This window comes from Canis lupus, chromosome 29, assembly GCF_003254725.2.
Source record: "Canis lupus dingo isolate Sandy chromosome 29, ASM325472v2, whole genome shotgun sequence".
Classification (NCBI taxonomy): domain Eukaryota; kingdom Metazoa; phylum Chordata; class Mammalia; order Carnivora; family Canidae; genus Canis; species Canis lupus.
In genome coordinates this window covers 27,947,230-27,973,679 of record NC_064271.1, presented here as the reverse complement: position 1 = coordinate 27,973,679, position 26,450 = coordinate 27,947,230, and the positions used below count along the sequence as shown (strand labels likewise).

Genomic DNA, 26,450 nt, shown 5'->3' with positions numbered 1-26,450 from the left:
AGGAGAAAAAGTAAAGAGTGGCCTGTGTTGTGAGCAGAAATGATGAATTATGATAAATAATACAATTTGAGAAATTTGGTTGCAAAAGGGAAGAGTGAGAAAGAGCTTTTTTTTTTTAAGGTGAAAGTAAAACATTTAAACGCTGAAATGAAGAAGTCACTAAGAAAAGGAGAAGTTAAAAATACTAAAGAAATTCAACGATAATGAGTCTGGAATCCAGAAGCAAATGTTTAAGTACTTAGGAAAGATAGCAAAGACAATCAACATATAGGGAGAAGTTAGAAGACAGGTACTTAATTAATGTCATTCATCTGCCAGCATTTATTTTCTCTGTAAGGTGTAATATTAATAGACGAGGTTATTGCCTAGAATAAATGTGCTGAAAGTCAGTAAAATGAACAAATATTTCACGTGAAGAAGAGGAACAGTAAATAAACTCCTTTACCTGTTTCCTGAGAGGTGGGAGGGATACTGGTTAGGTTTTATTTTCCCAGCATTCATCCCAATGTATGACAAAACACTTTTCAAACAAGGGTTGTTAAATGTTGGTTTGAATACTCTGCCCTCTGCAACCTCTATTACTAGTTCAGTTTTAGTTAATGGTTAAAGAAGAATAACTTGTTTTCTGGTATATAGTAAACATAAAAACATACCCTTAAACTGAAAATAGTTAATTGAAATTTAGTGGCTTTTTTTTCCTATGAAAAGCTGAATATATTTCAATAAAGAATTTAAATCATTCAAACAACTGTACTAGGTTTCCAGCTTTTTTTAAAATGTCATTATTCTGGAGTGTACAGTCTGCTCAGAGGGCACTTCTTAAAATTCTGCCAAGTGGGTTTGTAAATACAGGCAGGGTGTTTCTATTTATGTAACATTCTATAGTGATTTGTTGAGGCTTCCTCAGCTGGTTCTTAAAATAGACATTTCCTGTCTTCTACCCTACCTCTTTAAGTATTAGAATTTGTGATCTTTAATCCTACACCAAGCACAGAATACCTCAACCTGAAAGCTTAATAGATGACAAATATATTTTTCCTGTGTACAAGGTTTCTTCTGGAAAACAAAATCATAACTATGCTACAGATATCAAATCTCTTTTGAAAGATACATGGTTCTTGATTTCAAAAACAAATCTCAGAATAGGTGAGCTTTTCCAGGTTGACAATAAACTTTCAGAAATAGCACACTTAACTCATGAATCAATACAGACGTGGTATCATTGTTGTACCTTATTAGAAACCAGCCAAACTGCCTAGCAACTCATTTCTAATCAGGTGATCTAAGTGGGATAGAAATGAGGCAACCAACCATTCACTTGAAACAGAAATTAATTTTGCTTTAGTAGGAAGCAAAAGCAGTAATTCTTGGTCATCTTTTTCTCCAAAATTACAGGATTAAAAAATAAACTCAACTATACTTGGTTTTTGACATTCGTGACCTTCCCATGAAAATCTGTCACTTGATTTAAACTTAGCAAAATAGAAGACCTTTTTGAAGAGCTATTAAAACAGTTTCAGGAGGTAACTATCTACACTAAAGCTATGGACCTGGCACACACACAAATCAAAAACAAAAAACAAAAACAATCTGCCATACTAGAAATGAGAGTGAAGTTAAAGTACATCCACCTTTAATTAACCTTCCTAGTGATAGGAAGGTTATACTTTTTTTGCTAATGAACAAAAATAAACCTTACACTCTACGTTAAATCAACATTCACTTTACTAATTCCTTTATGTAATAAAACCATTTCCAAAACCTCAAGTCTACCTAGATATCAGCTATTGTTCTTTATAGTTAGTACATTTTTGTCTATCCTTGAAAGCAATCTTCTCTTCCGGTTCATTTAAAAATATTATGATTAACCATGTTTTGCATGTTTTAAAAAGATCTCTTTTTCATAGATTAAAAAAAAATCAAATGAACAGTAATGAAAAGAGAAATGAGGCTTAAAAAAAAACAGTAAAGTAAATCTCTCCTCAAAATTTATATTTTATTTTACTTTTTCTCGCATAAAAAAAGAGTAGCAATGTTTGCCCACATCACAAAGTTGCTATGAAAAGTGACATCAGTAAATGAAAACACTAAGTAAAATGTAAAGTACAACATAAATCTAGGTGTCATCATGCTAGGTTAATCTTGGTGCTGATGGTTATACATTTCTCTTGGACCACAGCAGGTTTGCAATGTTTCCAAGTCATCTGGTAAGATAATATAGTACAGCACCTGCTTGTTAAGTGCTAAACAAAACTAAGCTGGGAATAAAGAAGGTTTCCCTGACCATTTTATTTTGGTTCTCAAAATTGCAGAACAGAGGCAAGTGCAAGTGCAGACTGATTTATTTTCTTAAATGATAAATATTCTTAAGAATGGAATAAAGATGACCTCAGAAATCAAGGTTTTAGAAATAACTCCATTGTACAAAAAAAACTCAAAGAGATTCAGTCTATCCCCACTTTCATTTTCACATAAATATATGTCAACATCAAGTTTCTTTTCTCTGAAGACAGTTTCAGAACTTTTCCTTTTTTTATAAACAGATAGTTTTTCTTCTTCATTCACTGTGATCAGGTTTTTCCATTTTTCATTGGAGTAAATTCACTTATAAATTTGTTGTATAAAGCACCCTTGACAGTTCCTGTAGCACCCCAGAGACTCAACATAGTTTCCATTCACACCCCACTGACTCAAGTGACTGCTCCATCTTTGACTACACTGTTTCTTCTTTGCACTACTCAAACAAGGGTGTTATTTCTGTTCTTGCTAGTCCTTAAAAGGTCCACCCAGATCACTCCCCACCCCAATCCATTTGTTTTTTCCCAGAGGCATATTTTAAGGGACCAAAGTTCTAGTTAAAAACCTCCCATTGCCTCAGTCTGTAAAATACAATCCACAAATTTGCCATGTAGAACAAGGAGAATCACTATCTGGCCTAACCTATCTGCCAACCTCATTTCCCACCACACTCTTCTTTCTATTCGTTTACCTACTTACCCTGATTTCTTGCTACCTTGTCATCAGTGAATGCCCTTCTCCCTCTCCTGGCAAACACCTACACATGATCCAATTCTTATTACTGCTTTTTCTATGTAGCTTTCTCCAACTCTTCCGAGCAGTTGGGAACCTCCCGCTGCACCCCCTGCCATATGTACTATTTTAACATTTGTCACTACATTGGGTATGTTTCTACCCCACAGCAATCTTATGAACAAGTTCCAGGTAAGGGACTCCTCAATCTTGACATCAATATCATCTGGCAAGATGCTTATTTTTGGGAGGACTTAAAATTTTAATTGCCAAATTCCCTATTATGATGTGGAAAGCTATTCTGGTATCCCAGAAAGTACTATTTTGTTAGAATATAACTTTACACTTTTGAGTGAAGATTTAAGACCAGCTTCCCATCCCAGAATATTAAGACTATGTCAGAAATCAAAATTTCAGTTTTGTAGATGTCTCAGGCATTGACACTGAAAGGATTTAGACAACTTGATACTCTCAGGCAGGACTCACAAAAAAGCTCTTATAACTCATCCACAAGGCTTCTTTTTTTTTTTTTTTTTTTTCTTAAATTTTTATTTATTTATGATAGTCACACACAGAGAGAGAGAGAGAGAGAGAGAGAGGCAGAGACATAGGCAGAGGGAGAAGCAGGCTCCATGCACCGGGAGCCTGACGTGGGATTCGATCCCGGGTCTCCAGGATCGCGCCCTGGGCCAAAGGCAGGCGCCAAACCGCTGCGCCACCCAGGGATCCCCACAAGGCTTCTTTAACACTCATCTGGCCACACAGATTCTATTTCTTTAGGGTTTTTATCTAGTAGGTTAATAAAAAATATAGTCATCTCGGGATGAATACGGCAGACAGGGGACAAAAGAACACTAAGCAGAGGAAAAGGAGGAAAAAAAGATGGCAGAAAATTCCTACTACCGACTAGCTACCTACTATCATCTTCCTAAGATTAAACATTCGAAGTTTCTTAGAGATTAGTATATTTTATAGCCCATTAACTACTGATGTACCTTTATTTTTTAAAATGAACATCAGGCCTTCAAACTACCATTTAACATCCAATTTTACTATTTTCTAAGAAAAGTGACTTAGCATTATCACTTGTAGCTCATCGTTCCTAACATTAAACCAAAAGGATGTCTGAAAGGCAGAGCAGAACAGCTGGAACACCCTAAGATTTAAAAACACAACTAATCCAGATCCATAAATCTATCTGAAGTGCTTAGAGGAAGATGTAGAATGCAGCAATTTTCAGATTTTAGAAAAGTAGTTAACTACAATACTCCCAGTGGGGTCTAGGGTAGCATCCTATAATCAGAACAGTATTTCTGCAACAAAACATGAATATTCACATTTAAAGGAATGAGTAAAAGATAAAAATAGCTGGGTTTGCTGCCAACTGAGTTATCAGGTTTTGTTGCCAAAATGATTAAGAAAAAGCTCTGGGTAGTTTTTACTGGATTTCAAGATGTCAGAATTATGAAATTTTTCTCTTTCTTCCCATTAGAGACATTATGTGGGATACACTCAAGGCTAGTTATAGCTACAAAACTGAGTAGTAACAACACTGAGTCCAATGGCCACATCTCTTTAAACAAAGCCAAGTTCCATGGTTTTTAATCATATTTAAAATAGTTTTTTAAAGATTTTATTTTTTCATGAGAGACACAGAGAAACAAAACAGGCTGAGACAGAGGCAGAAGGGGAAGCAGGCTTCATGCAGGGAGCCTGAAGTGGGACTCGATCCTGGGACCGCAGGGTCACTCCCTGAGCTGAAGGCAGATGCTGAACTGCTGAGACACTCAGGCATCCCTTTAAAATACTTTAGATGGTAAATTTACATGGCATGGTCAAAAATATTACTCAAGTGTGATCGCCAGTTTTAGCCAGTTTTCAGAACTGTAAAAACTTAATCCTTCAGAAAACATTTTAAGATTCTGCAACATCTGAAAATAATGCCAAATATCAATCCAAAACATAGAAGTGCTGGTTAGTAGATAACTCAGGAGTTCACTATAAATAGAATAATTCATTACTTCAAATATGACTTAGAATATCTTAAGAGGTATTTGGCTTGTGCATTCTGTTCTCAAGGTTGTCTTCTAAAATACTCAAATTATGTGCTTTCTAACCAAAGCTAAATATGTGAAGCTGAAACCTGATTTCAACTCTACTTTTATAAGAATTTATAAGAACTAATAAAAATTTACAAATGTTATTAAAAACTGTTTTCCGGGATCCCTGGGTGGCGCAGCGGTTTAGCGCCTGCCTTTGGCCCAGGGCGCGATCCTGGAGACCCAGGATCAAATCCCACGTTGGGCTCCCGGTGCATGGAGCCTGCTTCTCCCTCTGCCTATGTCTGGGCTTCTCTCTCTCTCTGTGACTATCATAAATAAAAATTAAAAAAAAAAAAAAAACTGTTTTCCCCCGAAGTACATATGAAAGAAAGGAACTTTTAGATTTAAAAGAACACTAGGGCAGACTGGGTGGCTCAGTGGTTTAGTGCCGCCTTCAGTCCAGGGTGTGATCTTGGGGACCAGGGATAGCGTCCTGCGTTCAGGCTCCCTGCATGGAGCCTGCTTCTCCCTCTGCCTCTCACTCTCGGTCTCTCATGAATAAATGAATAAAATCTTAAAAAAAAAACCTAAAAGAACTCTAAATTCTTTGTTAACATAAAATCACCTTGCATCTGAATGTATGACATTGAGAAAAAATTAAACCATCTATATAGAATTGTATTAGCTTTTATTAAAGATACAAAACTCAATTATATAATCTACTGCTTCATTTCCTAGAAAATGTTTTTGAGGAGACTGTTTACTATATTACATAGTATCAACTATATAAAACCTCACTGGAGAAATTCCTTTCAAAATTCAGTACTGGAGAAGTTTGTCATCCTCCAGAATTGGCATGTTTCCTCCTTTTGAGAGGCTGCTTAGTATTTTAGAGCCAATTAAAAGCTTAATTAGGGCAACCATATTAATACTCTTCAGTAGCACACTTAACTTCTTTACTGCTGTATTTTGTTTTGCTGATGTTCAGTCATTTCAAAAATGTTTGTTCAAAATGATGTATGTGTGCATAAATTAAGTGTACACATCAAGAGCAATTACTTACAATAGGTGCAACCTACTGGTGTAAATGAAGTAACAGAAAAATCTAGATTCAGAAAACCATGTTCCTTACGATCACAGGGCATCAAAAGATCAACAATGAGATTAACGTGACTTGCTCTGATTAAAACAACAGCATGGGGCAGCCCCAGTGGCTGCAGCGGTTTAGCGCTGCCTGCAGCCCAGGGCGTGATCCTGGAGACCCTGGATGAGTCCCACGTCAGGCCCCCTGTGTGGAGCCTGCTTCTCCCTCTGCCTGTGTCTCTGCCTCTCTCTGTGTCTCTACGAGTAAATAAATAAAATCTTTAAAAAATAAAAAAATAAAACAACAGCATGTGTGAACACACTATAAAAACGACTTTGGTGTTATGTTTACTCCTACAATTTAATTTCTAATCTCAGATTTTTATATGCTTTACTTGCCTGAAATTTGTTTTCTGGTTGTGAATCAGCAAGACAAGGATTTGAAATCTTTATATTACCAGAGTAACTTCATTAATGACACCTTTTTTCCTGTTTTATTACCTAGAATTCTTTCCTGACAGTTTTAATTGTTCCAGAAGCTTCAATAAAACAGTAAAAAGAAAAAAAAAAATAAACCAGTAAAAAGAACAGAAGTTTATATCTAACTTTTCCTAAATTCTACTTTCAAGTATCCTCATATATCAAAAATGATTTGAAGCAAATTACAGTAGCGAGTCAAGTAACAGCTATGCAAGTTTCTTTAAGATAAAATCCACCTAAATAAAATCCCTGATATTTGTGGGTATACCTTATCTCAGTATCTTAGATCATATCTCAACATATTACAACAATAATTCCCTACAACATCAGAACACGAGCTTCAACATTATGTGGCAAAAAAATATTTAGAGTCTGTGGTTTACAGACTTTAGGCTTAAGAATCTGGGGAAGTCATAGTTCTTAAAGGGATTCACAAATCTGAATATGCCAAGCATTGCTCATAAATCATATCAATAACTTTCTATGATTTAAGATATTTACAGAGTTTTAAATTCATTTAAAAGCATCTACTTCACAGTGCATTTTCAGTATTTTCTCAATAAATGGAAACAAAGTATAACCTAATGATGGTGCAGTTCATAAAAATGTTTGAGGTTTTAAAAGGACCCATTTTTTAAAAGACTGAGGCTACCAGTTCATTATTTGCAACATTTTAACATGAGACAGTCTTAAACATGAAACCTGCTCTATTTTTACTAGCTCAATGACCTTGAGACAGGCCTTAACCTTGATAAACACAGACCCACTGTGTTCTATATTGGTCAGAATTTGCTTGCAGAGTTCCACTTAATTCTGTACACCAAAATTTCTGGGTGAAAAACATAAGTTTGACTGTGAGAAAAAAATTGTAAAAGGGCTTGGAATTCACTTAGCCCAGAAGAAAAAGGGACCTCAGGGCAATATTTATTATCTGTAATATCTGAATGGTTGGTTTATCAGGTAGATTAGAGGTTAGGCTCAGATTATACTACTCAAAAATGGCAGAATCATGAAGGTAAAAGAATGAATTTTGGCTCAATATAAAATAACTTCCTAATAAGTATCATCCTACACTGGAATGGGCTGCTTAAGAGTATTTTTTAAATTATTCAAACAAAAAGGCCAACCTGAGGCTATTAAGACTACCTTTTCAGAATTTAGTAAAAAGCACCCTGCTGGAAAACCAATTTTAAATAATCTCAATAGTCTAATTTTGAAGGGATCTAATAATGACAATAGTTGTACTTTTGTACAACTATTCATAATTATTCTATAAAATAAATATTACACTCTAAAGATGAAATTGAAGACAGGACTTTAATTTTTATTTATTTATTCTTTTTAAGGACTTTAATTTTTAGATCATGGTCACATAAGTAGGTAAGTACAGAGATCATTTTCAAATCATGACTCAATTTGGGTTGTCAGTGGATCTCAACCTTCACTTTCAGTGTAATCACCTACAGAGCTTATAAAAATTCCAACAATCAGGCAGTTTCTCAGAACCAATTAATTCCATCTCTACCAGAAAGACCCAAGCAGGGACGCCTGGGTGGCTCAGCAGTTGGGCATCTGCCTTTGGCTCAGGGCACGATCCTGGAATTCCCCCGGGTCGAGTCCTGCATTGGGCTCCCTGCATAAGTCTGCTTCTCCCTCTGCCTGTGTCTCTGCCTCTCTGTGACATGTGTCTCTCATGAATAAATGAAAGAAAGAAAAGAAAAGAAAAAGAAAGACCCACCAAGCATCATGGTCTGCAATGTTCCCAAGTGATGTCAATATGCATCCAAGAAAAATTAAGACCCACTGCTCTATTCCAAGGTTTGGCAATGAAGGTTTACTAAAGCATATTCATGTTCATTTGTGTTTACTTTTATGTCTGGGACCACTTTCATGCTACAATGGCAGAGTTAAGTAATTGATCTAATGACCAGCAAAGCCAAAAATATTTACTGTTTGGTCCTTTACAGTACAATTTGCTAACTCCTGGTTCTGTATTATATTCTAAACATAATATTCTTTTAAGATCCCCATTTCCTGTCATTCAGTGAGGTTCGATTTAGAGGCACTGAAAAGTTGCAAAAAGTTCAACAGCTGGAATATAGCACATTACTGATAAAATCAAATGTCAAGCAAGGTTCAGACACCAAAGTGATACCCATAACATAATAGAATTCTTTTATAAGATATAAGAGATAAATTGAAAGCATTTAAGACTAGAAATTTATGATCTAACTAATCTTTGCCAAAGCTGAAGGGGTGCTTGCTGAGTTAATAGCTAGTAATGTTATTTTTAAGGTACGCATTGGTTCAACAGTAATGCTTCTTTGAATCACTCCAATTATATGTGGCATTAAGAATTGGGCTATAAGCTGATTAGTTTTGCCAATTACTACCCCCAAAACCTGCTTATGCCTTAAATCATGTATGTGTTTGTGTATTTAAAAAAAACCCACAGGGTTCCCATTACACCGTTAAAAGATTAATCTCTGTAGCAGAAAAACAATGTAGCTTATTTGAGAATTGCTTCAAAGTCTTCTATATGAAAAGTTAAGCCAAAATAAAGTGATGCTAAGAAAACCTACCCTTAATACTTTAAACTGCCTCTGGGATTTTATTATTAAACAACAGTCAATAAGTATGAGGGAAAAGATCAGTAAATAGTATTCATCATGCAGGCATGTTGATTTCCACCTAAGTAAATCTGAAAACCAATGAACACTAAATTCAAACCTAGAAAACCAAAACATTTCACAGTACTAAGGCATTCTGCTCTTTTTTGAGAACCAAAAACAATGATTCTTTTTAACGAAGTACTCCACCCCCAGATAATCATCATCATGTAAATCAGATACTGAATAGTTAACAAGGCTTTGAGAGAGCAAAACAAATATTAAATCATACCTCAAGTATGGCGTCTGCATAGGAAAACCTCAAATCCACTGCGCTACTTCTTCAAATAAAATTTAGGAAAGGACAAGTTTCAAATCTTTCTATTTATACTCTGTAACAATGGTCCCCTACCCCGTTTTAAAAAAAAAGAAAGTCCACAGTAGAAATGTGATATGCTAAGATTTTGTACATATGCTTTTAGTTGTATTAGTGAAGGGAAAGGTCTGAGTCCCCTCTCTTAACAAATGAGAATGAAAATGAGGCAACAACAACAAAAAAATGAGGCAACAGTGGGACAAATTCAAAACATTTCAGCTTCTGTAATATGTATAGTAAGAATAGAGCAGTAGCTCTAAACAAATAATAATCCCACCATCATTTTCAAAATTCTATAAAAACACTTAAATGTTTAATCACAAAAAAAACTGGAAATAAGAAATGTTAATCAGATCTCAAAAATATTCTGAAATGACAAACCGATTATGTTCCAATTAAGATTACATTATTTTATCTTTTCCAGCACTGGGTACAAAAAAAGGGATCACAGCGCCAAAGATCAGAGAAATCAAAGAATTATAAATGAAGAAGAGCCCACAGGGCCACTTAATAATGTAAGTTAAAACCTGATTATTAACACAAACTTTGAGAAACACATGCTGAGAGGAAAAAAAAAGATACATCAAAATTATACCAGTAATTTTCTCCTTTTTATTATGAACACTCAAATTTAATATTTGTGTATTACTTTTATGGTTTAAAAAATATTTTGAAAATATACTTCAAGATTATATGCAACCATAATTCATAAGAATGAAAACGGAGATATCTTATAACCATTTACCTGGTTCTTCCTTGATGAATGATAAATCTTCTTCTGGATAGGCAACAGGTGGCTGCATCACTGAGCAATCTTCTAAATTTGTTTCATTAGGTGGTATATTATAAATAAATCTCTTTGTAGTTTGGTTTTTCCTCCTTGTTTTGCCAGTCTCTTGAATTCCCTGGGAGCCCATATTATTCCAAATAAACACTTTTGTTTGACCTTGAGATTCATTTTCAGCCAAATCAGGTGAACCATCCTGGACCCAACTACTGTCATTCATTTGGTAGTTTTCTATTTGGCCCTCGTCGACGTTACAACCATCATTTTCAATTTTTACGTTACTTGCCAAATTGGTAAGATTCCGTGTTGCCCAAAAGCTGGCAATTTTTTGATCCCGTGATGAAGATAGACCATCTCTATTAACTGGTTTTCTATTATTATAGTCCACAACTACAGACTCTGGAGCTTCTGATTTAATGCTTATATTTAAGGCATCTTTAATGAAATTTCGGCAAGTTTGAACAACTTCACTCATCTGAAGATAGCTGGCCACTGTCATCACTTCAATGGCATTTTGGCTTGTGAGCACCAGGTTACCAGAATACAAGAAGTCCAAGATGACTGAAAAACCTTGAACTGCAGCAATATCTAAATGGGTAGTATTGTTTTGGTTAGGGCTTTCTTTGTTTGAAAAGCAATATAAAGTCTTAAAGAAACGGCTGCCTGCAACCAGGATGTTCTTATGAGCTTTAAAGATTTTTCCGCTCACCACGATGCTGACATCGCAAAGAATACCTTTCTTTCTTTGTTCATTTAGTTGTCGAAGAAGTTGATAGCAATAAGAGTTCTCATTTGGCCTACTATTAAAGTCACAGTACCCCTCCTCTGATGGTATTTCTGACTCCTGTAATTGGATGGAAAACATTAATATTAAATTTTATTTTTTTAAATCCCCAAATGAAGGAAAATATCAATATAACTTTTTAAAAAGCGCTAATCAAATACACTAATTCATTAGCAATCATGTATTTGGGAGTCTGTAGCATTCACAATCCCAAATATTAAGAAAAGTGTGAAGAGCTTGGCACAAGCCACTATTATAAGGAAAGTCAAACACATCTGAATGAGGATCAGCAGGATTTCATTTCAATAACATCTATCATGTATAATCCAAGGACACAGATTAAGAATTATTTAAAATTAAAATAGCAATTACTTTTTTATGAAAATAGTTTCATATGTAGAAATCAAATTAGTTTGCCTCTTTAACTGCTAGGAGATGCAGTGGTCTTTTTTTTTTTTTTTTTTTTTTGCAGCGGCCTTTCTGACTGAACTAAACATGTCCAAGTTAAAATGCTGGGTATTAAAAAAAAAAAAAAGTTGGGTATTCTTATCCTATTTAACACTACTAAAAAGGTAAATTTTAGGTATTGGCAAACATCCAATCAAGTAGTTCAGGTCAATGAAGTTAATTAAATCTAACTAAAGATAAAGATAAGACCCTGATAGGGAGGGGAAAAAAATACCCTGATAAGAAAATATATTTCAACTATAGGAATATTCAGCTATATAATTTCCCAATCAATTTTCAAAATGACTTATCTTTTTAGGGGCATAAATAGTAAGCATAAGGTAAAATTCTTGAGCTCAATTCCTTTCTGTGTTTTTTTTTTAAGAGACTATTTTTTTTTAAAGATTTTATTTTTTAAAGTAATCTCTATACCCAAAGTGGGGCTTGAACTTACAACCCTGAGAACAAGAGTCACATGCTCTACCAACTGAGCCAGCTAGGCACCCTGGCACTCAAAATTCTCAGTTTATAATTTTCTTCCCTATCCATCTGACATGTATTCATCATAGTTCTGTTTAGCATCACTAAAGTTACGGTAATTCCTATAAAATAATAGCACATTTTAATAATAGCCGTTAGATAATTTTTTCCAATCAAATGTGCTTAGATATTTCCAGTAGAAATGACTGAAAATGCTGATCTTAAGTGTTAAAAAAAATCCATATTTTCTTTGTATAAAATATTAAATGCAGGCCATTTCTGTAAAATAAAGACACACACTTCTATGACTATATGGCATGGGGAAAAACATGGAAAGGTGTATACTCGATTGTAAACATGCTGAGAGGACTGATATTCTTGGAGAGGAAAAGAGAGGAAGGGGGACTCCAAAAAAAAAATTGAAAGGTGTTGGGAACAGTTAAGACTGCAAAAGAATTTTCATGGAAATAATATTTTAATTGGTGGTGAGATTCCTAAACAATCACAAGTCCATTTAACCCCACATGGGTATGGCTAAATTACAAAAATATTAGGTTTAAGTCTGAGTACTAAACACAGGAGGCCATACATACAATAATTTCAATTCCCTTGAAACTAAACCAGGTCACATGGTTCATTTAAGAAGGAAAATATCAGAATTCCACGTCCCTTCAGTATTCCACAGGGGTAATGGAATAGTACACAGATAACCCTGCAAACCTGGGGTATATGATCACTATTGAAGAATGCATGGTAAGTTGAGATTTTCCTTTTCGTTTCCAACTGACCCTTGGCAATCTATTACCTTCTGAGTGCTTCAGGCCCCTAATGCCCTTATACTGTAACACTCTATTCCCTCACATTCTTGATCATACCAAAAAGCCTCATGCTCTAAATTAGCTATTTTTACCTCCTATGAAATACCCCGTCTTCAAAAACTGGTAACAGCCAAGATCTGAGTCAAATAAGCAAAACAAATAATTCACATGTAAGTTCCAAACTTTTGCTTTTGAAGGTGTGAAGGAAGTGCGATTAAAAAAGACTGTTTTAACCTTAGAGCTCACATAAGCCAGTATGTTGTGAAATACCAAATGCTTTACCAAAAGGGAATGAAAAATCTGTGAATATATAAAGAGCAAAAAAACAATACTAAAAACACCTACAATTAATGCTACAATATAATTTTCTATAGAAGTATCATACGGTTTACTTGATGTCCCTTTTGAGGCTATTTGAATAAAACTTTTTACTAATTTGCTTATGCTTGCCCCTCACTAAAGAAATATCCCAAGTTGAAGAATCTTCCATTAATGCTGGCCTGAAACTAAGCTCTGCTATGCATGCCATACCTGCTCAGCAAAAGCTCACTTGGTTCAAAGTTCCGATGTTGCAATAACAGTATAAATACTTGGAAGAAACAACAATTTTAAGCACTGATCAAAATTTGGCAGTACATCATGAAGTATTTGTGGAAGCAGTGAAATTAGCATTTATACTAATCAAGAATCCACCTGGAGTTTATACATCTGGCAGTTCAAACCTTTCAGAAGGAGACTATGTCTAACTCTAGCAGTCATTTTTAGGCTATGGTCACCGTGTTCTGCATTTTCTGGGCCCGTCCCAATTTCTGAAGTTCTCAGCCATTATCAGACCAAATGTCCTAATTCTTAAAAATAACTCAGACAAAAGCCTACCCACCAAAATATTTGCCCATTCTATTTTAACACAAACTATACAAATCAAACAAAACTATTCAACCACTATTTTTTCCTCTCATTACTGTTTTACAAGAATAATGTTCTTTGCTTTTATGAGCAACACCACCAATTTCTTTTTCACTACTGATTACAGCACTGTGCCTTGTTTCTGTAGCACCTACTAAATACGCTCTTCACAATGAAGGGATTCCAAGTCAAGAGTATGTGTACTCTCAGAGGGGAGTATTATTTGGGCAATTTGGGTAAAACAGAGCTTAAATAAGCACACTGCATTAAAACAAACTGCTGGTATTTGCTGAACTAAATAAATTAAAATCTTATCTAAACAAAAATCTTTAAGTAGTTCCTTAAGAACTCATACCATCTCTGTCTCTGGTTCCTTCTTTAACATTCTGAATGTGCACTCTGAATATATGGATAACATGAGTTCGCTGATATGTAAAAATATACTGATGAAAATATTCAAGTGTTTCTAGAACTGGTATTTTCAGATGTTGGGAAACTTTTCTGTTCCTTTTCCCTAAAATGGAAAACACAACTTAGCCCTGACATTAGTCTAAAGATTTTAGGAAAATGGACAGTCAGACTTTAAAAATCAGACAATGTTACATCAAAGATTCCATAAATGTGCAAAGTCTTCAAGCTTTTTATTTGTGAAGATGCCCACAAGTAAAATTATAATTTTAGATCTGGAACAGACCTTAGAATGAGCTCTTCTAAAAATTAAAATAAAAAAATTAGATACATAACATCTTTAAATTTACTTCCAGAGAAGCTAAAAAAAAAAAAAATAGTATTTTATTCAGAGGAAAAAGCTGCTAAGGGCTCCAATATCCTGACTTCACTCAATTATTAATAAGCATTAAGTGAATGCCTACTTTAGATAAATTCTACAACTGGGGACCCAAAATGAGTAAGTATAGTTCACAACTTGAAAATCACTAGTGGGCAAGACTCTTAAGGTACTACAGAGTGTAACAAAGTTATTAGGAGAGCAGAGAGGAGGTTTATCTATAGGAGGGCAGTGGTGATGGGGTGCTTTTTGGAAGCAAGATCTGAGCAGAGCAGAAGATGAAAAGTGAGAAGGGAGGATGAGCATTCTAAGTAGATAAAGCAGCATAAAAGGAAACAAGACAATCTTAGGGCATCCTCACAATTCCAGATTTATGAAAGAACTTCAAGGTGGTCCCCCCACCAAAAGCCCAAGAAATTCAAGTATACACTTAACGAACATTTTTAGAGGCAAAGGCCTATAGCTTCCATCAGTTACCAAGAAATTCAAATTCCCCCACAAGATTAAAAACCACTATGACAGGTGCCTTACAGAGCTTTTAAAGCAGTGATCTGATTGGCTTGGAAGATGTAAGAGGTGGCTATATGACAGTAAAGTAGAGGATTAATATCAGGGAACTAGAACTAAAGATACTGTGACCAGGGGGAGGTAGTGTTAACAGTGCAACAAATTTACAAGAAACCAGGACCTTAACTAACCTAAGATGGATAATGTTAAGGGAAGGGGAGGGGGCGATGAGTCAGAACCTGGAAAAGTATCTGGAAGATAATAATCAACAGAACTTGAACGATCTGGGACGCCTGGTGGCCCAGCAGTTGAGCATCTGTCTTTGGCTCAGGGCGTGATCCCAGGACCCAGGACCCAGGACTAAGTCCCACATTGGGCTCCTTGCAGGAGGCCTGCTTCTCCCTCTGCCTATGTCTCTGCCTGTCTCATGAATAAATAAATCTTAAAAAAAAAAAAAAAAAAAAAAACTTGAACGATCAACTAGATGTGGAGGTTGGGGAACCATAAAGTCAACCTTCAGCACCTCTAGTTTGGGACGCCAGAAAATGCCACCAACTGGCAGAGAACCCAAGACCACCGTCCAATCTTCTCCTACCCTTATGAGAAAAAGAGTTGGAGAGAGAACTTCAGTTGCAGTGAGTTCATGTGTTGTCAATCCACAAAGGATAAGAAAATACTATTTAGCTAAAAAATCAACAAGTAATTAGTATTTACTTTCCCTACCCAGGATTATAGTCCTTTCAATAAAGGGATTAGCAGGAAAAAAAAGGCATTTCCAATGCAAAACATCCAAGTGTAAACGGAAAGCATTAAAAACAATCTTTATTACTTTTGTTGCAGCAGCCCACTGGAATGCTATATTGAAAGAGTAAAAACATTCCACCTCCAAATCCAAATTTTAGGGAAAAAATGGGAAATTCTAATTCTATAGGTCCAGTGGTGGAAATCTCTAGGTGTTTTTAACCTCCAGGCTATTTTAGATTATCAAAGCTATACTTTATTACCAGCTCTCTTCTAAAAACATAACTACACAGGTATCTCTGAACAGCAACATATTTCTTCATGATCCTCCCATTTAAAACTGCTAGTTTGCCCATTTGTTTACAGAATAAAATATCATTTTAGCATGACAAAAGACCCTCCATAGTTCATTACCTATTCAAACCTGATTTTTCATCCTGCTCAACAACCAAATTAACCACTTCTCAGACACATCAGTTTTATTGTTAATGCTGCTTCCAATTGAAGCAGCAAGGAATGCCCTTCCTTCCCTGTTGAACACCTATTCATGTAACACAATGAAGTTCAAGAGCCAATTATATAAGCTTCTCCCAAACTTTACAAGTAGAATTGATGACATCCTTTAGTGTTTTCACTGTAACCTGAAAATACTTCTAAAATGGTACACGTTATTTTATTATGTCTCCTCTTACCCAGACAGTCGTAAGTTCTTTGAGAGCAGAAAAAATGTCTCACTTACAGGTTTCATCTCCAGTGCTTTGGATCTACCTAATGTAAGTAAATTTAAGAGGAAGAAAGAAGCCAACCCTCGATTGGCTTTGACTATAACGGATAGTCAAAGACACTACTCACAGGTCAGAAACACGAGGGAAATGAACCAGCTCAATCAAACATAATGAAAGTTAGTACCTATATAAATAATATTACACAAAAGGCTTATTTCCTGGGCCAGAGGTTCTTTATTTGAAGTAGCCTACAACCCAGTGTGGAGTCCTAACTCGCAGGGCTTTGAACTCAACCGTGAGATCTAGAGTCCAACACTTTAACCGAATGAGCCACGAGGTGCATTTTATCTTTAATATTTTCAGACTTTCTTCCTAAATTGTTAAAAACAAAAAAAGCCCTTAAGCCTTATTTTTGTCAAATAGAAAGCTGGTAAACCACCTCACTTTTGCTTTAGTTGCTGACCAACATATTTTCACTAGTAACGTCAATCAGATCACTGATTTAAATTCAGTATTTACTTTCTAGAAAGATTAATGAAATTTATTAACAATACGTTTCAGACTTGGTAAACTGGCAAGAGGCGACAAAATGTGTGATTTACACTATGAAAATTTCACAATTGGGTAGAAAGTGATCCAAACCAAGAGACAGTGGTAACCACTGTTATTAAAGCAATTTTAAAAGTCCTCTGGGCCAAATGGTCAAATCCTCTATGAGCTAATCATTGAACCCCCCTCAATAAAGACAGTTATTACTCAAATAAAAACTCTATCACCCCTTACATCCTTATAAAGAACATAGGGATCTCTCCGAAATAGCATACTCAGAAAACATTCTGAGAGCATATTTTAACTCTTCCATGAGCAGTCTTGACAACCAACACCCAATTAACAGAAGAACAACAAACTTTTAAGGAATGTGCTATTAATTCTTTGGTCCGATTTAATGAAAAAGAATTTTTCTTACTTTCAGAAAGCCTAAGAAAAGTAACACTTAGTGATATTCTAAGATTTAGCCAGTCTCCTCTCAAAAATCATCCCTCTTTTAAAAAAAAAAAAAAAAAAAAAAAAAAAAACTGGGGAGGAGTTGAGGGGAATAAAGGGTGTGAACTACCCTTAGCCTAAAACTGAGTTCTTGCCTGAAGAACTCCAGAACTCTCATTTTCAGGACAGGAGAAAGCTATTGTAAGGTATTCTTATGAAGTGGTGAAAGAATTTGAATGGATGAGAAAGTCTCAGAATGTTCAAAAAACTAGATGGCCAAAGTCTCTGAAGGTATGAAAAGGAGAACTGGTTTATTCTCCTGAATTAGGATTGATGCCATGAGATAAAGTGGTTTCCAAACTGTCAAAATTTGTAACGCTGAGACATAGGATACCAGGCTACCAAAAATACTTGTTATAGTTATCAGTAATAAATATACATAATGATAATAAACAATTGCTAGCTTTTACTAAGCGCTGGCAGATATACTTCGCACATACAGGGGAAGTACAAGTTAACTCATTTGCCTGCCAGGAAAGATGATTAGGATTCAGGTCCCCCTAACCTTAAGCCCAAGAATGCTCTTACAGATTGTGTTATACTGCCTCCTGCAGGTAGTCAAAGGCTACAGGGCAAGGAGGAAAAAAAAAAAAGGCGAACTGAACTCTGCCCATATGAGTAAGTCAATTCTTGAACAGGTCACTCATATTAACAAGACAAAGAGATATGTTGGTGGTACCTGCGATAACACTAATAAGGTCAACACCCAAACTAACGTTACAAAGAAAAATAGAAAAATTAGGATCAATTCAGAGTGGAAACATCCAAAATCCAATCGAGGAAACCAATATATAACCTTAGATATACAATTTCCTAAATTTACTAATTGTCCTCAGCCTAATGAAAAGAATGTCCTAAGATGGTGTGCAGATTCTACTATAAAAAGATTATATGTTATCTTTAGAGGAGTCAAAGGGAAAAGGAGGGATAATTCAAAGATCAAATTTAGAAAAGATTTTACCTAGGGAATGAATCCCCTGATCCAGAAGATAACGCCTAGGGGAGAAGGATACACCACACGAAAATCTATCGTAAAGTTATCCAACTAATTCCCCTTCCTCTGATTTCAGGTTCACTAAGCAGCTAATTATATTTTGCATTCCCATTCAGATTGGTCTACAGGGACAGACTATGCTGATAAGAGTAACTGGCCCACTGTATATTAAGAACATTCCTTCTAATTGTCTTTTTAAAATTTTCCGAATAACCGACCTACCATTATTTAGAAAAGTGCGCTTTCATTTTCACAAGTCTCCATCTCCATCATCTCACAACATAACTTATTAACTCTTTAAAGCCTCTGACTCTGCATCCATATAATAATAATAATAATAAAAAAAATAAGATAGCGGAGTAAGGAAGGTAATGTGTACTTGGCATACAGGACACAAGGAAATGTTATATTTCACTCCACGGCCCAGGCTCACAAAGCTAGTAATTGTACAAAGCGGAGATCTGAACCCAGATTTATTCCAAAACCCATTCTTTTTCCATTACAACATCCCCTATAGGCTCTAGTCTCCGTTATCATCAAGGACTCTAAGACTTAGGACAATTTACTTAAGTTTTTGGGACTGTACATCTTTGAGTGACCTTCCTTAGGCAACTAAATTTGTGCAAAAACTATTGCCATTCTCCACTGGGAAAAATAACCCCATGCTTTAAAGTTAACTTCAGAAAAATTACCGTGCTTTGGGGGTTATGGGATAGCACCTAATTAACTCCAGTGTAAGTGTTCTGAACAGCAAGATTACTCCAATAAACACATAGCAGGACTAATACCTAAAAGCTGACTTTCTCAAATCAATGACTGGCTAACCAATACAAAAGAATGAATTCCATCTACCACACAGGTTGTCTGAAAGTATTAAAATGAGAACTGCTTGACATCTATTTTGGCTTGAAAAAGAATCACCAAAATGGCAAGCCTACTATCTTTAAACTGGAAATATTAAAACAAGAAATAACAACTAGAGTACAGCTTATCTGTTTTGTAACTGAGGATTTATGCTTTTCAAGGAGTTCAGTGAACACATCCTACACCAGCCTACTACCTGATAGAAATAATAACCTCACAAACATCTGCAAAGTCTAAAATAAACCGCATGTACAGGGAACTTTAAGGAAAAAAAAAAGGGATTTCAGAAAAATCTCAGCGCAAAAGATCTGGGTAGTAGAAGAAACAAGTAAAAACTCCACTAGTTTACCAAAAGCATGCCTTTGGTAAGAAAGTTCAACAGAAAGTTCAAGGGGGAGGAATTTAGTAAAATTATTCACAAGGAGTGTTATCCAAATAGCTTCCTCTACATTTACATGCTGCTCTCATATTTCACATTATCCCGACCTGATGTAAAGAGTTTTCTGAGTTGAATGTTTTCCTGAAAGGGTTAGCGTCAAAGGTTAAGGAAATTGTTTAATTCATTCTTCAAAGAGTTGCCATATTTGACTTCCATCAGCACGCTGAACGACTATGAAACATTAAGGCAGCTTTTCTAAAAATCACAGCTAATAAACATTTTTGACCGCAAAGTCAACCTTTTAGGGTTAAAGCCTTCAACCTCACTTTCTTAAACTTTTTTAAGAACGCAAATCTGATGGACAAAGAATGGAGTCCAAAAAATAAATAAATAAATAAATAAAATCAGCGCTACGGCTGGAAAATTGTCATTCCATCCCCCACCCCCCAACGCAGAGGAACTTCTGAAAACTTGTTCCCAGGCTCCCTAAACCCCCCCTCCCGCCCCCCGCCCCCCACGCATCAGCCCTCCGCAGTGCCACGACGGGAACGATGCCTTCACCCAAGAAAGTGGTGGGGTTTTCTAGCCGATAAACCTCTTCCCTAAAAAGATCTGGAAAAAAAAAAGTAAGGAGCGGGATATACTGTACCTGGGCGTTGGCTTCGTGGAGTTTGTGCTCGGTAGAGACGTGGTGTCTCAGAAGCAGGGTTTTCTTGTAGTTTCGGGTCCCTCGAGAAAGCTCGTCGTGCCCCACCGGCGGAAGGTCCCCGCTTCCCCCGTCCTCAGGGGTCTTCTGGCACCAGCCGCAGGACATAAGGCCAGTATCCTTGGAATACCGCAGCCAGGGGAAATCTTTGAGCCAGGAGGTCTGGAAGGAGCACTGTAGCTTCTGCATCAGGGACTTGGGCCGCGCGAGCGGGAAGTGCTGGACAGTCTCTCCTTCGCCAGCGCCCACGCCGCTGCCCTCCGCTTCGTCCCCGCCATCGCCGCCCGACCGCCTGCTGCTGCTGCAGCTGCCGCCTTCCGCCCCGCTGCCGTCGCCCAGGCTCGCCCCCTCCTCCTCGTCCTCGGTGCTGTCGCTCAGGGACGCGCCGTCCTGCATCAGCTCCTTCCCCTCCAGCGCGTCCAGCTCCAGCTCCACGGCCGCGGGCCCTCGCCCATTGAAATGCCTCAGGGGCCACGCCGAGGTCTCGGGCCGGCCGCGGCTGCTGCCATTGTTGCCGAGACCCCCGCCGCCGCCGCCGCCTCGGAAGGCCAGAGTCCGACGGTTCCTCTCCGCTAGCAGGGGGCCCCCGGCGCCACCGCCGCCCAGCGAGGTGGGGCCGCCCGCGTCCTGGGGGAGCAGCGACTCCTTGGCTTCCTCGGCGGCGGCGGCGGCGGCGGCGGCGCTGGCGGCGGCGGAGGCCTCCGGGTCCTGGGGCTCCAGGCCCTCCAATTCCGCTTCCTCGTCGGCCCCCCGCCCATTGAGCTGCGGAGGCGCTGGCGGCTGGGGCTGTCTCGGCTGCGGCGGCTGAGGCCAAGCCGAGGCCTCCCCGCCAGCGTTATTGTTCGTGGAGCCGCCGCCGCCGCCGCCGCCGCCGCTGGCGGTGACCAACCCGCCTCCTCGGAACGCCAGCGTCCTGCGGTTCATTTCACTGAACGACATGGCGCGCGCCGCCGCCGCCGCCGCCGCCGCCGCCCGGTGCCCCGGCTCGCGCCCGGCCTCGGGCCGCGTCCCGCGCGCTCCCCGCCGCTCCCCCTCGGCGTCGCCCCCGCCCCCGCCCCCGGCGTTCCGGTCTCGCGCGGCCCGGCCTCGCCCTCGCCCTCGCCCTCGCCCTCCCGCCCGGCCGCCCGGCTCGCGCTCGCTCCCGGGGCTGCCTCACGCGTCCGCCGCCGCCGCCGCCGCCGCCGCCGCCTCGTCCTCCACCCCCGCCCCCGCGGAGAGCCCCGGGCAGCGTCCCGCGCGGAGAAGGGGGCGGGCGGCGGAGAGGGCAGCCGCGAGCCGGGGGGCGCGCGGGGCCTTGGAAGTTGGGAGGCGGAGTGCGGGGGGACCCTGCGCTGCCCCCTCTCTCGAGCCGCGCGCACACACCGACCCTGCCTCCGGCGCGCCGAGGAGTCCCGCCGCCGCCGCCGCCGGCTCCCCAGGCGCCGAGCGCGGGAGGCACGTTAGGCTGCCGGGCTCCGCCACATACCGAGCCGACAATAAAGCCGGCGGAGCGTTTCCGTCCGACCAGGCCCCGGCGGAGGTCGAATGGCAAATGAACAACGGACCGTGCGCCCACAATGCACCGGGGTAGCAGTAACCGCTGGAGGGGGAAAGGGTGGGGGCCGGGCTGGGGGAGGGGGGCTGGGCTTGGGGCTGGGCCGGGGTGGGGTGGGGGCGCCAGGGGACCGGGAAAGGGGCCGGGCCGCGCCTCCGGCCTGGGGGCGGGGGTGCGGCCGGGGCGGGGGGGAAGGAAGTCGGCCGGGGGGCGGGGGGCGGGGGGGGACAAAAGGCCGGGCGCGCGGGCGGGCGGGCGGCCGGGGGTCTCGAGGCGGGGGGGTGGGGGGGGGCGGGCGTGTGCGGCCGGGGCCGGGCTACGCGGAGGACAAACAGCTGGCGAGTGTCAGGGTCTGGCCGCCTCCCCGCCGCCCGCTCGCACCTACCCGCGCCCGGGACGCACATTTTTTCCTTCTCTCGCCACGAGTTCACCTGGGACTTTGGCACTACCCGTGCGGCGGGGAGCTGCGCTTCCAGCCTTGTCATTTGCTATGGGGGGGGGGGGCGCGGGGGGCGGGTGGCGGTGCCCGAGGAAGTGAACTTAATTTTGCTCCTTCACAAAGACCGGCCCGGCCCGGGCGGTGCGTCTCACGCGAGGAGGCTGCGGCCCCCGACACCTCCCGGCCCGCAGCCCGGTGCGCGCGAGGCGGCACCTCCGGCCCGAGGCGATCCTCATTTCAACAGAAAATGCACCGCCCCGAGTGTCTTATTGCTGTGATGAAATGGAAATTTAAATAAAAGGTCGAACACGTGCGTTCGCTGGGAAGTATTGACATGGGTGTTACATCACCACCAGCCAATCAGATACCCGCAGTCGTGTTTATACTTTCTACAACCACCTTGTGAGTATTACAGTATGTCATAACGTTATAAATATTAGGCAGGGTTTTCCCCAAGAGCGGGGAGGAGTCTGCTTAAGACCGACGCCGTGTGCGGCTCCCGGGGATTGTGAAGCTCAAGGCAAGGATTCGTTATTAAGCTTTTTTATTTTTTTATTTTTTTTTTTATTTTTTCGAATTGTTTACGTTGCATCCGGCATTTAGAATGGTTCGAGGAACAGCTGGAGCTAGGAATGAAAACTCAAAACCTCGGTCGAGTCTTCTCCCCGCCCCCCCCCCCCCAAAAAAAATTAGGTTTTCCAACCTAGAGCCCTTCTATATTCTTGACATTTTAGTATGCTCAATTTCGAAAATTCTAAAGGGTCTGGACTCGTTCTACTGTTTTTAACACGTGAAACTGAATCTTCAGTTACTTCTATTCAAGCCTATTTCAGGCTCAAAAAAAAAAAAAAAGACGTTCTCCAACTATGGCGAGGCTCTTTGACTTTTTGAAGGAATATAGTGACGCTGAGAGTTCAATCGCAAACTAATAGGACACACGTTCAGGATTACTCTTGAAAAAGGAAGGAAGGGAAAGAAAAGAAAAAGGAAGAAAGGACATTTATATGGCAGGGTACACTTTTTACCTTAGTATATGTTAGGATGTGCATAGAAAAACTTGAAAATATGCACAGACTCTTAGACTTACAAATTGTTTATTAGAGGCTTTAATCCTCTTCATTAAGTATTGATAGGAAAGTATATGTTTAATAAAGAGCCTGTGTTAAACAATTTTTAGGCCCTCTAGTTTTATGATTCTGTTTCCTTGAAATTTCTATTTTTAAAATAAAGACATTTGAAGATCTGAATATATAATGTGGAGTATGGAATATGGTATGTGTCTCAAGATTAACTTTAAATAACAGATTTCCTCAGTCACATTATAAAATACCAGTAGTATTAACGTTTTTCAATGGGTAAACATATGCATTCATATTGAGACTCATACTGTTGATCGTATTGATTTATTCAATCAACTTCCTGTTAATTCACTATGATCTTAGTGTCTGTATAAGTGAACAATATTATACATCAAACAAATCTATCTTAAGATGAGATGTGATTTTAATGCAAAGCACAATACTATTAACCTGCCACAAAAAGATTTTGGCTTTGAGTTATTTTTCCAGTAGTAATCATAGTCACCTGCCTACCAGTGATCAACAGCTTGAAATTCTGATAGAGATCCTCAGATTGGTACTGTTTGTGGTTTATTGTTTTTTGTGGGGGTTTTTTTTTCCTTTTTATTTTGGATTTTAAATTTTTATTTATTATATTTTATTTATTTTTATTTTTTATTTTTATTTCTTTTAGTTGTTGGAAAGTCTGAGGGAGTAGAATTGTGACACTGACTTAATTTGTACCTTGGAGAAGAGAGGATTCTGCTCACTTGGAGGCATATAATATGTCCCTTCCATGGATATATGGAAGAATGTTGTAATAATAACTGTACTTTGTCCTTAATGCATTTTTTCAATTCCAGGCACTTTGCAAATAAATGCATTATTTATTGTATTTTAACCACTGCTGCCTCCCCCATGAAAAGAATTATTGAAGTTAATTGTTTACCTAGGATTAAGGTAATGGTAAGTGAAAGTGGACTTAAGAATTTTTATTTCAACTTTACAAATTGTTTTCACTCCCAAACTATTAAATTCATAGCTTTGCTTCTTTTCATTTATATGTCTGGTACGCAATAGGCACTATGTAAGTTTATGCTAGTATTATTATTTTCGCTTTCTGGTAGCACCAGAGTCTCCAGAAGTGTTTGAATCCCTCTCTAATGGTGTGAATTGTGTCCGGACTGTATTTTTCTCAGGCATACATCTTACCTTCTATTTTGTAAAATCCACCTTTGTTTTCTGTCTGGAATTATAATTTAAACTTGGACGAACTATGAATGAACACTAGATTCAAACGGTACAAATAAATGACTTAAGTTCTAGGACTACTGAACTTCTCACAGCCAAATAGCGCTGACTGTGGGGGGGGGTATGTTTATATTTTTATCATTTTTTCTGTGTAGATATGTATTCAGTTGTCTTTCTCTAAACCTTAAGGAAGATGGAATCAGAAGCAAAGTAGAAGAGCAGAGAACACACAAATGTCTCAAAACAGCCCTACAAGGGAACTTTGAGTAACAGAAGGGGATCTCCTGTTCTGTAAATGGAGTTTTTAAGAATTCCCCCACCCCTTCCAGTCTCCTGCTAGCAAGCAGGGATCTGTTCTCCCCTTAGCCCCTACATTTGCTATTGGGGCTTCTACCATATTTAAGGGGATTCCCCTTTATGCTTACCAGGGGAACCCCTCAAGAATGGGGCATTCCCCAACCAATTTATCCCCTAATTTCACTTTAGGCTATGTAAAAGTGCTGTAGGCTACCTTGACCCTGTCCCACTATAACTGCTGTGAGGCTGAGATCCTATGCCTTGGTCAGTGGATCTTTGATAGCCAAACTTGACTGTCATTTGCTGCCTTGGTAGAGGCACGTTGCCTGTTTAAGTTTCTAGGGACAATGACCTATGATTCTGTCTGTGGGTTTGACATGTGTCATCCACCAGAATGAAGTATCTGAAAATGGTAACTGAGTGTTACTCACTCCTATAACCCCCTGCCCCAATCTCAGTTGGATAATAGTAGACAATTAGCAAATGTTTGTTGAATAATTTATCTTTCCTTGCAATTTGTTTTGGTAGGCAACTTCTTCTGTCTCTTCTTTTTTTTTCCTAAGTAAAAAGCATATTTTTAAAGGTATTGAACTAATGTTTCCATTGCATTTACATTAAAAACAATCATATATATGCAATGGAATAGTCTATCTTAAAAAAAAAAAAAAAGGAAATCTTGCCATTTGCAACAGTATGGATAAAACTGGAGGATGTTATGGTAAGTGAAATAACCCAGACACAGAAGGAAAAATACTACATGATACTACTTTTATGAGGTGTTTAGTCAAACTCCTAAAAGCAGAAAGTGGAGTAATGGTTGCCAATGGTTCAGATGGGGAGAGGGAAATGAGAGATACTAAGTCAAAGGGTACAAAGTTTCAGTTGTGCAAGGTGAATAGTGTTGGACATCTACTGTATAGCATAGTGCCTATATTTAATAATACTGTGCTATAGAGAATTTTGCTGAGAAGGTAGGTCTTAAGTGTCCTTATCACAAAAAAGTAATAAAGTGAGCAGTAGGAAACTTCGGAAGGTGATGGATATGTTTATGGCACAGATTGTGGTGATGGTTTCACAAGTGTATACTTATTTCCATACTTATCAGTATGTATACATTAAATAAGCAAGGTGCCTGGCTGGCTCAGTCAGAATAGCATGCCACTCTTGATCTCAGGGTTGTGAGTTCAAGCCCCACATTGGGTCTAGAGATTACTAAATAATAATAATTAAACTTTGAAAATTAATAGAAGAAACAAAAGGTTTAAGAAATATATACGTATAG

The 26,450-nt window shown here is 39.1% G+C and overlaps 1 protein-coding gene and 1 long non-coding RNA gene across 13 annotated transcripts in view; one reads left to right on the top strand and one right to left on the bottom strand.

Annotated features, from left to right (window-relative positions):
• Positions 1-21,597, bottom strand: part of ZBTB10 (zinc finger and BTB domain containing 10) — a 32,878-nt gene extending 11,281 nt beyond the window's left edge. Inside the window, exons 1-2 of one of the 2 annotated variants that reach the window (XM_025433529.3) lie at positions 20,533-21,597; positions 10,366-11,251 (exon numbers count right to left, since the gene is read on the bottom strand). In XM_025433529.3, the coding sequence (XP_025289314.3) occupies positions 10,366-11,251; positions 20,533-21,528 (1,882 nt within the window). In that variant the 5' untranslated portion in view covers positions 21,529-21,597. The remainder of the gene's footprint in view (positions 1-10,365; positions 11,252-20,532) is intronic. The other variant, XM_025433528.3, reaches the window with a different exon arrangement.
• A 1,036-nt stretch (positions 21,598-22,633) lies between these two features.
• LOC112650675 (uncharacterized) overlaps positions 22,634-26,450 on the top strand; it is a 41,653-nt gene continuing 37,836 nt past the window's right edge. For 4 of the 11 annotated variants that reach the window (XR_007407080.1, XR_007407086.1, XR_007407081.1 and 1 more), the window contains exons 1-2: positions 22,635-22,964; positions 24,484-24,586. This is a non-coding gene — a long non-coding RNA (uncharacterized LOC112650675). Of the gene's footprint in view, positions 22,965-24,314; positions 24,587-26,450 lie in introns of all 11 variants that reach the window. The other 7 variants (XR_007407083.1, XR_007407079.1, XR_004810562.2 and 4 more) reach the window with 4 other exon arrangements.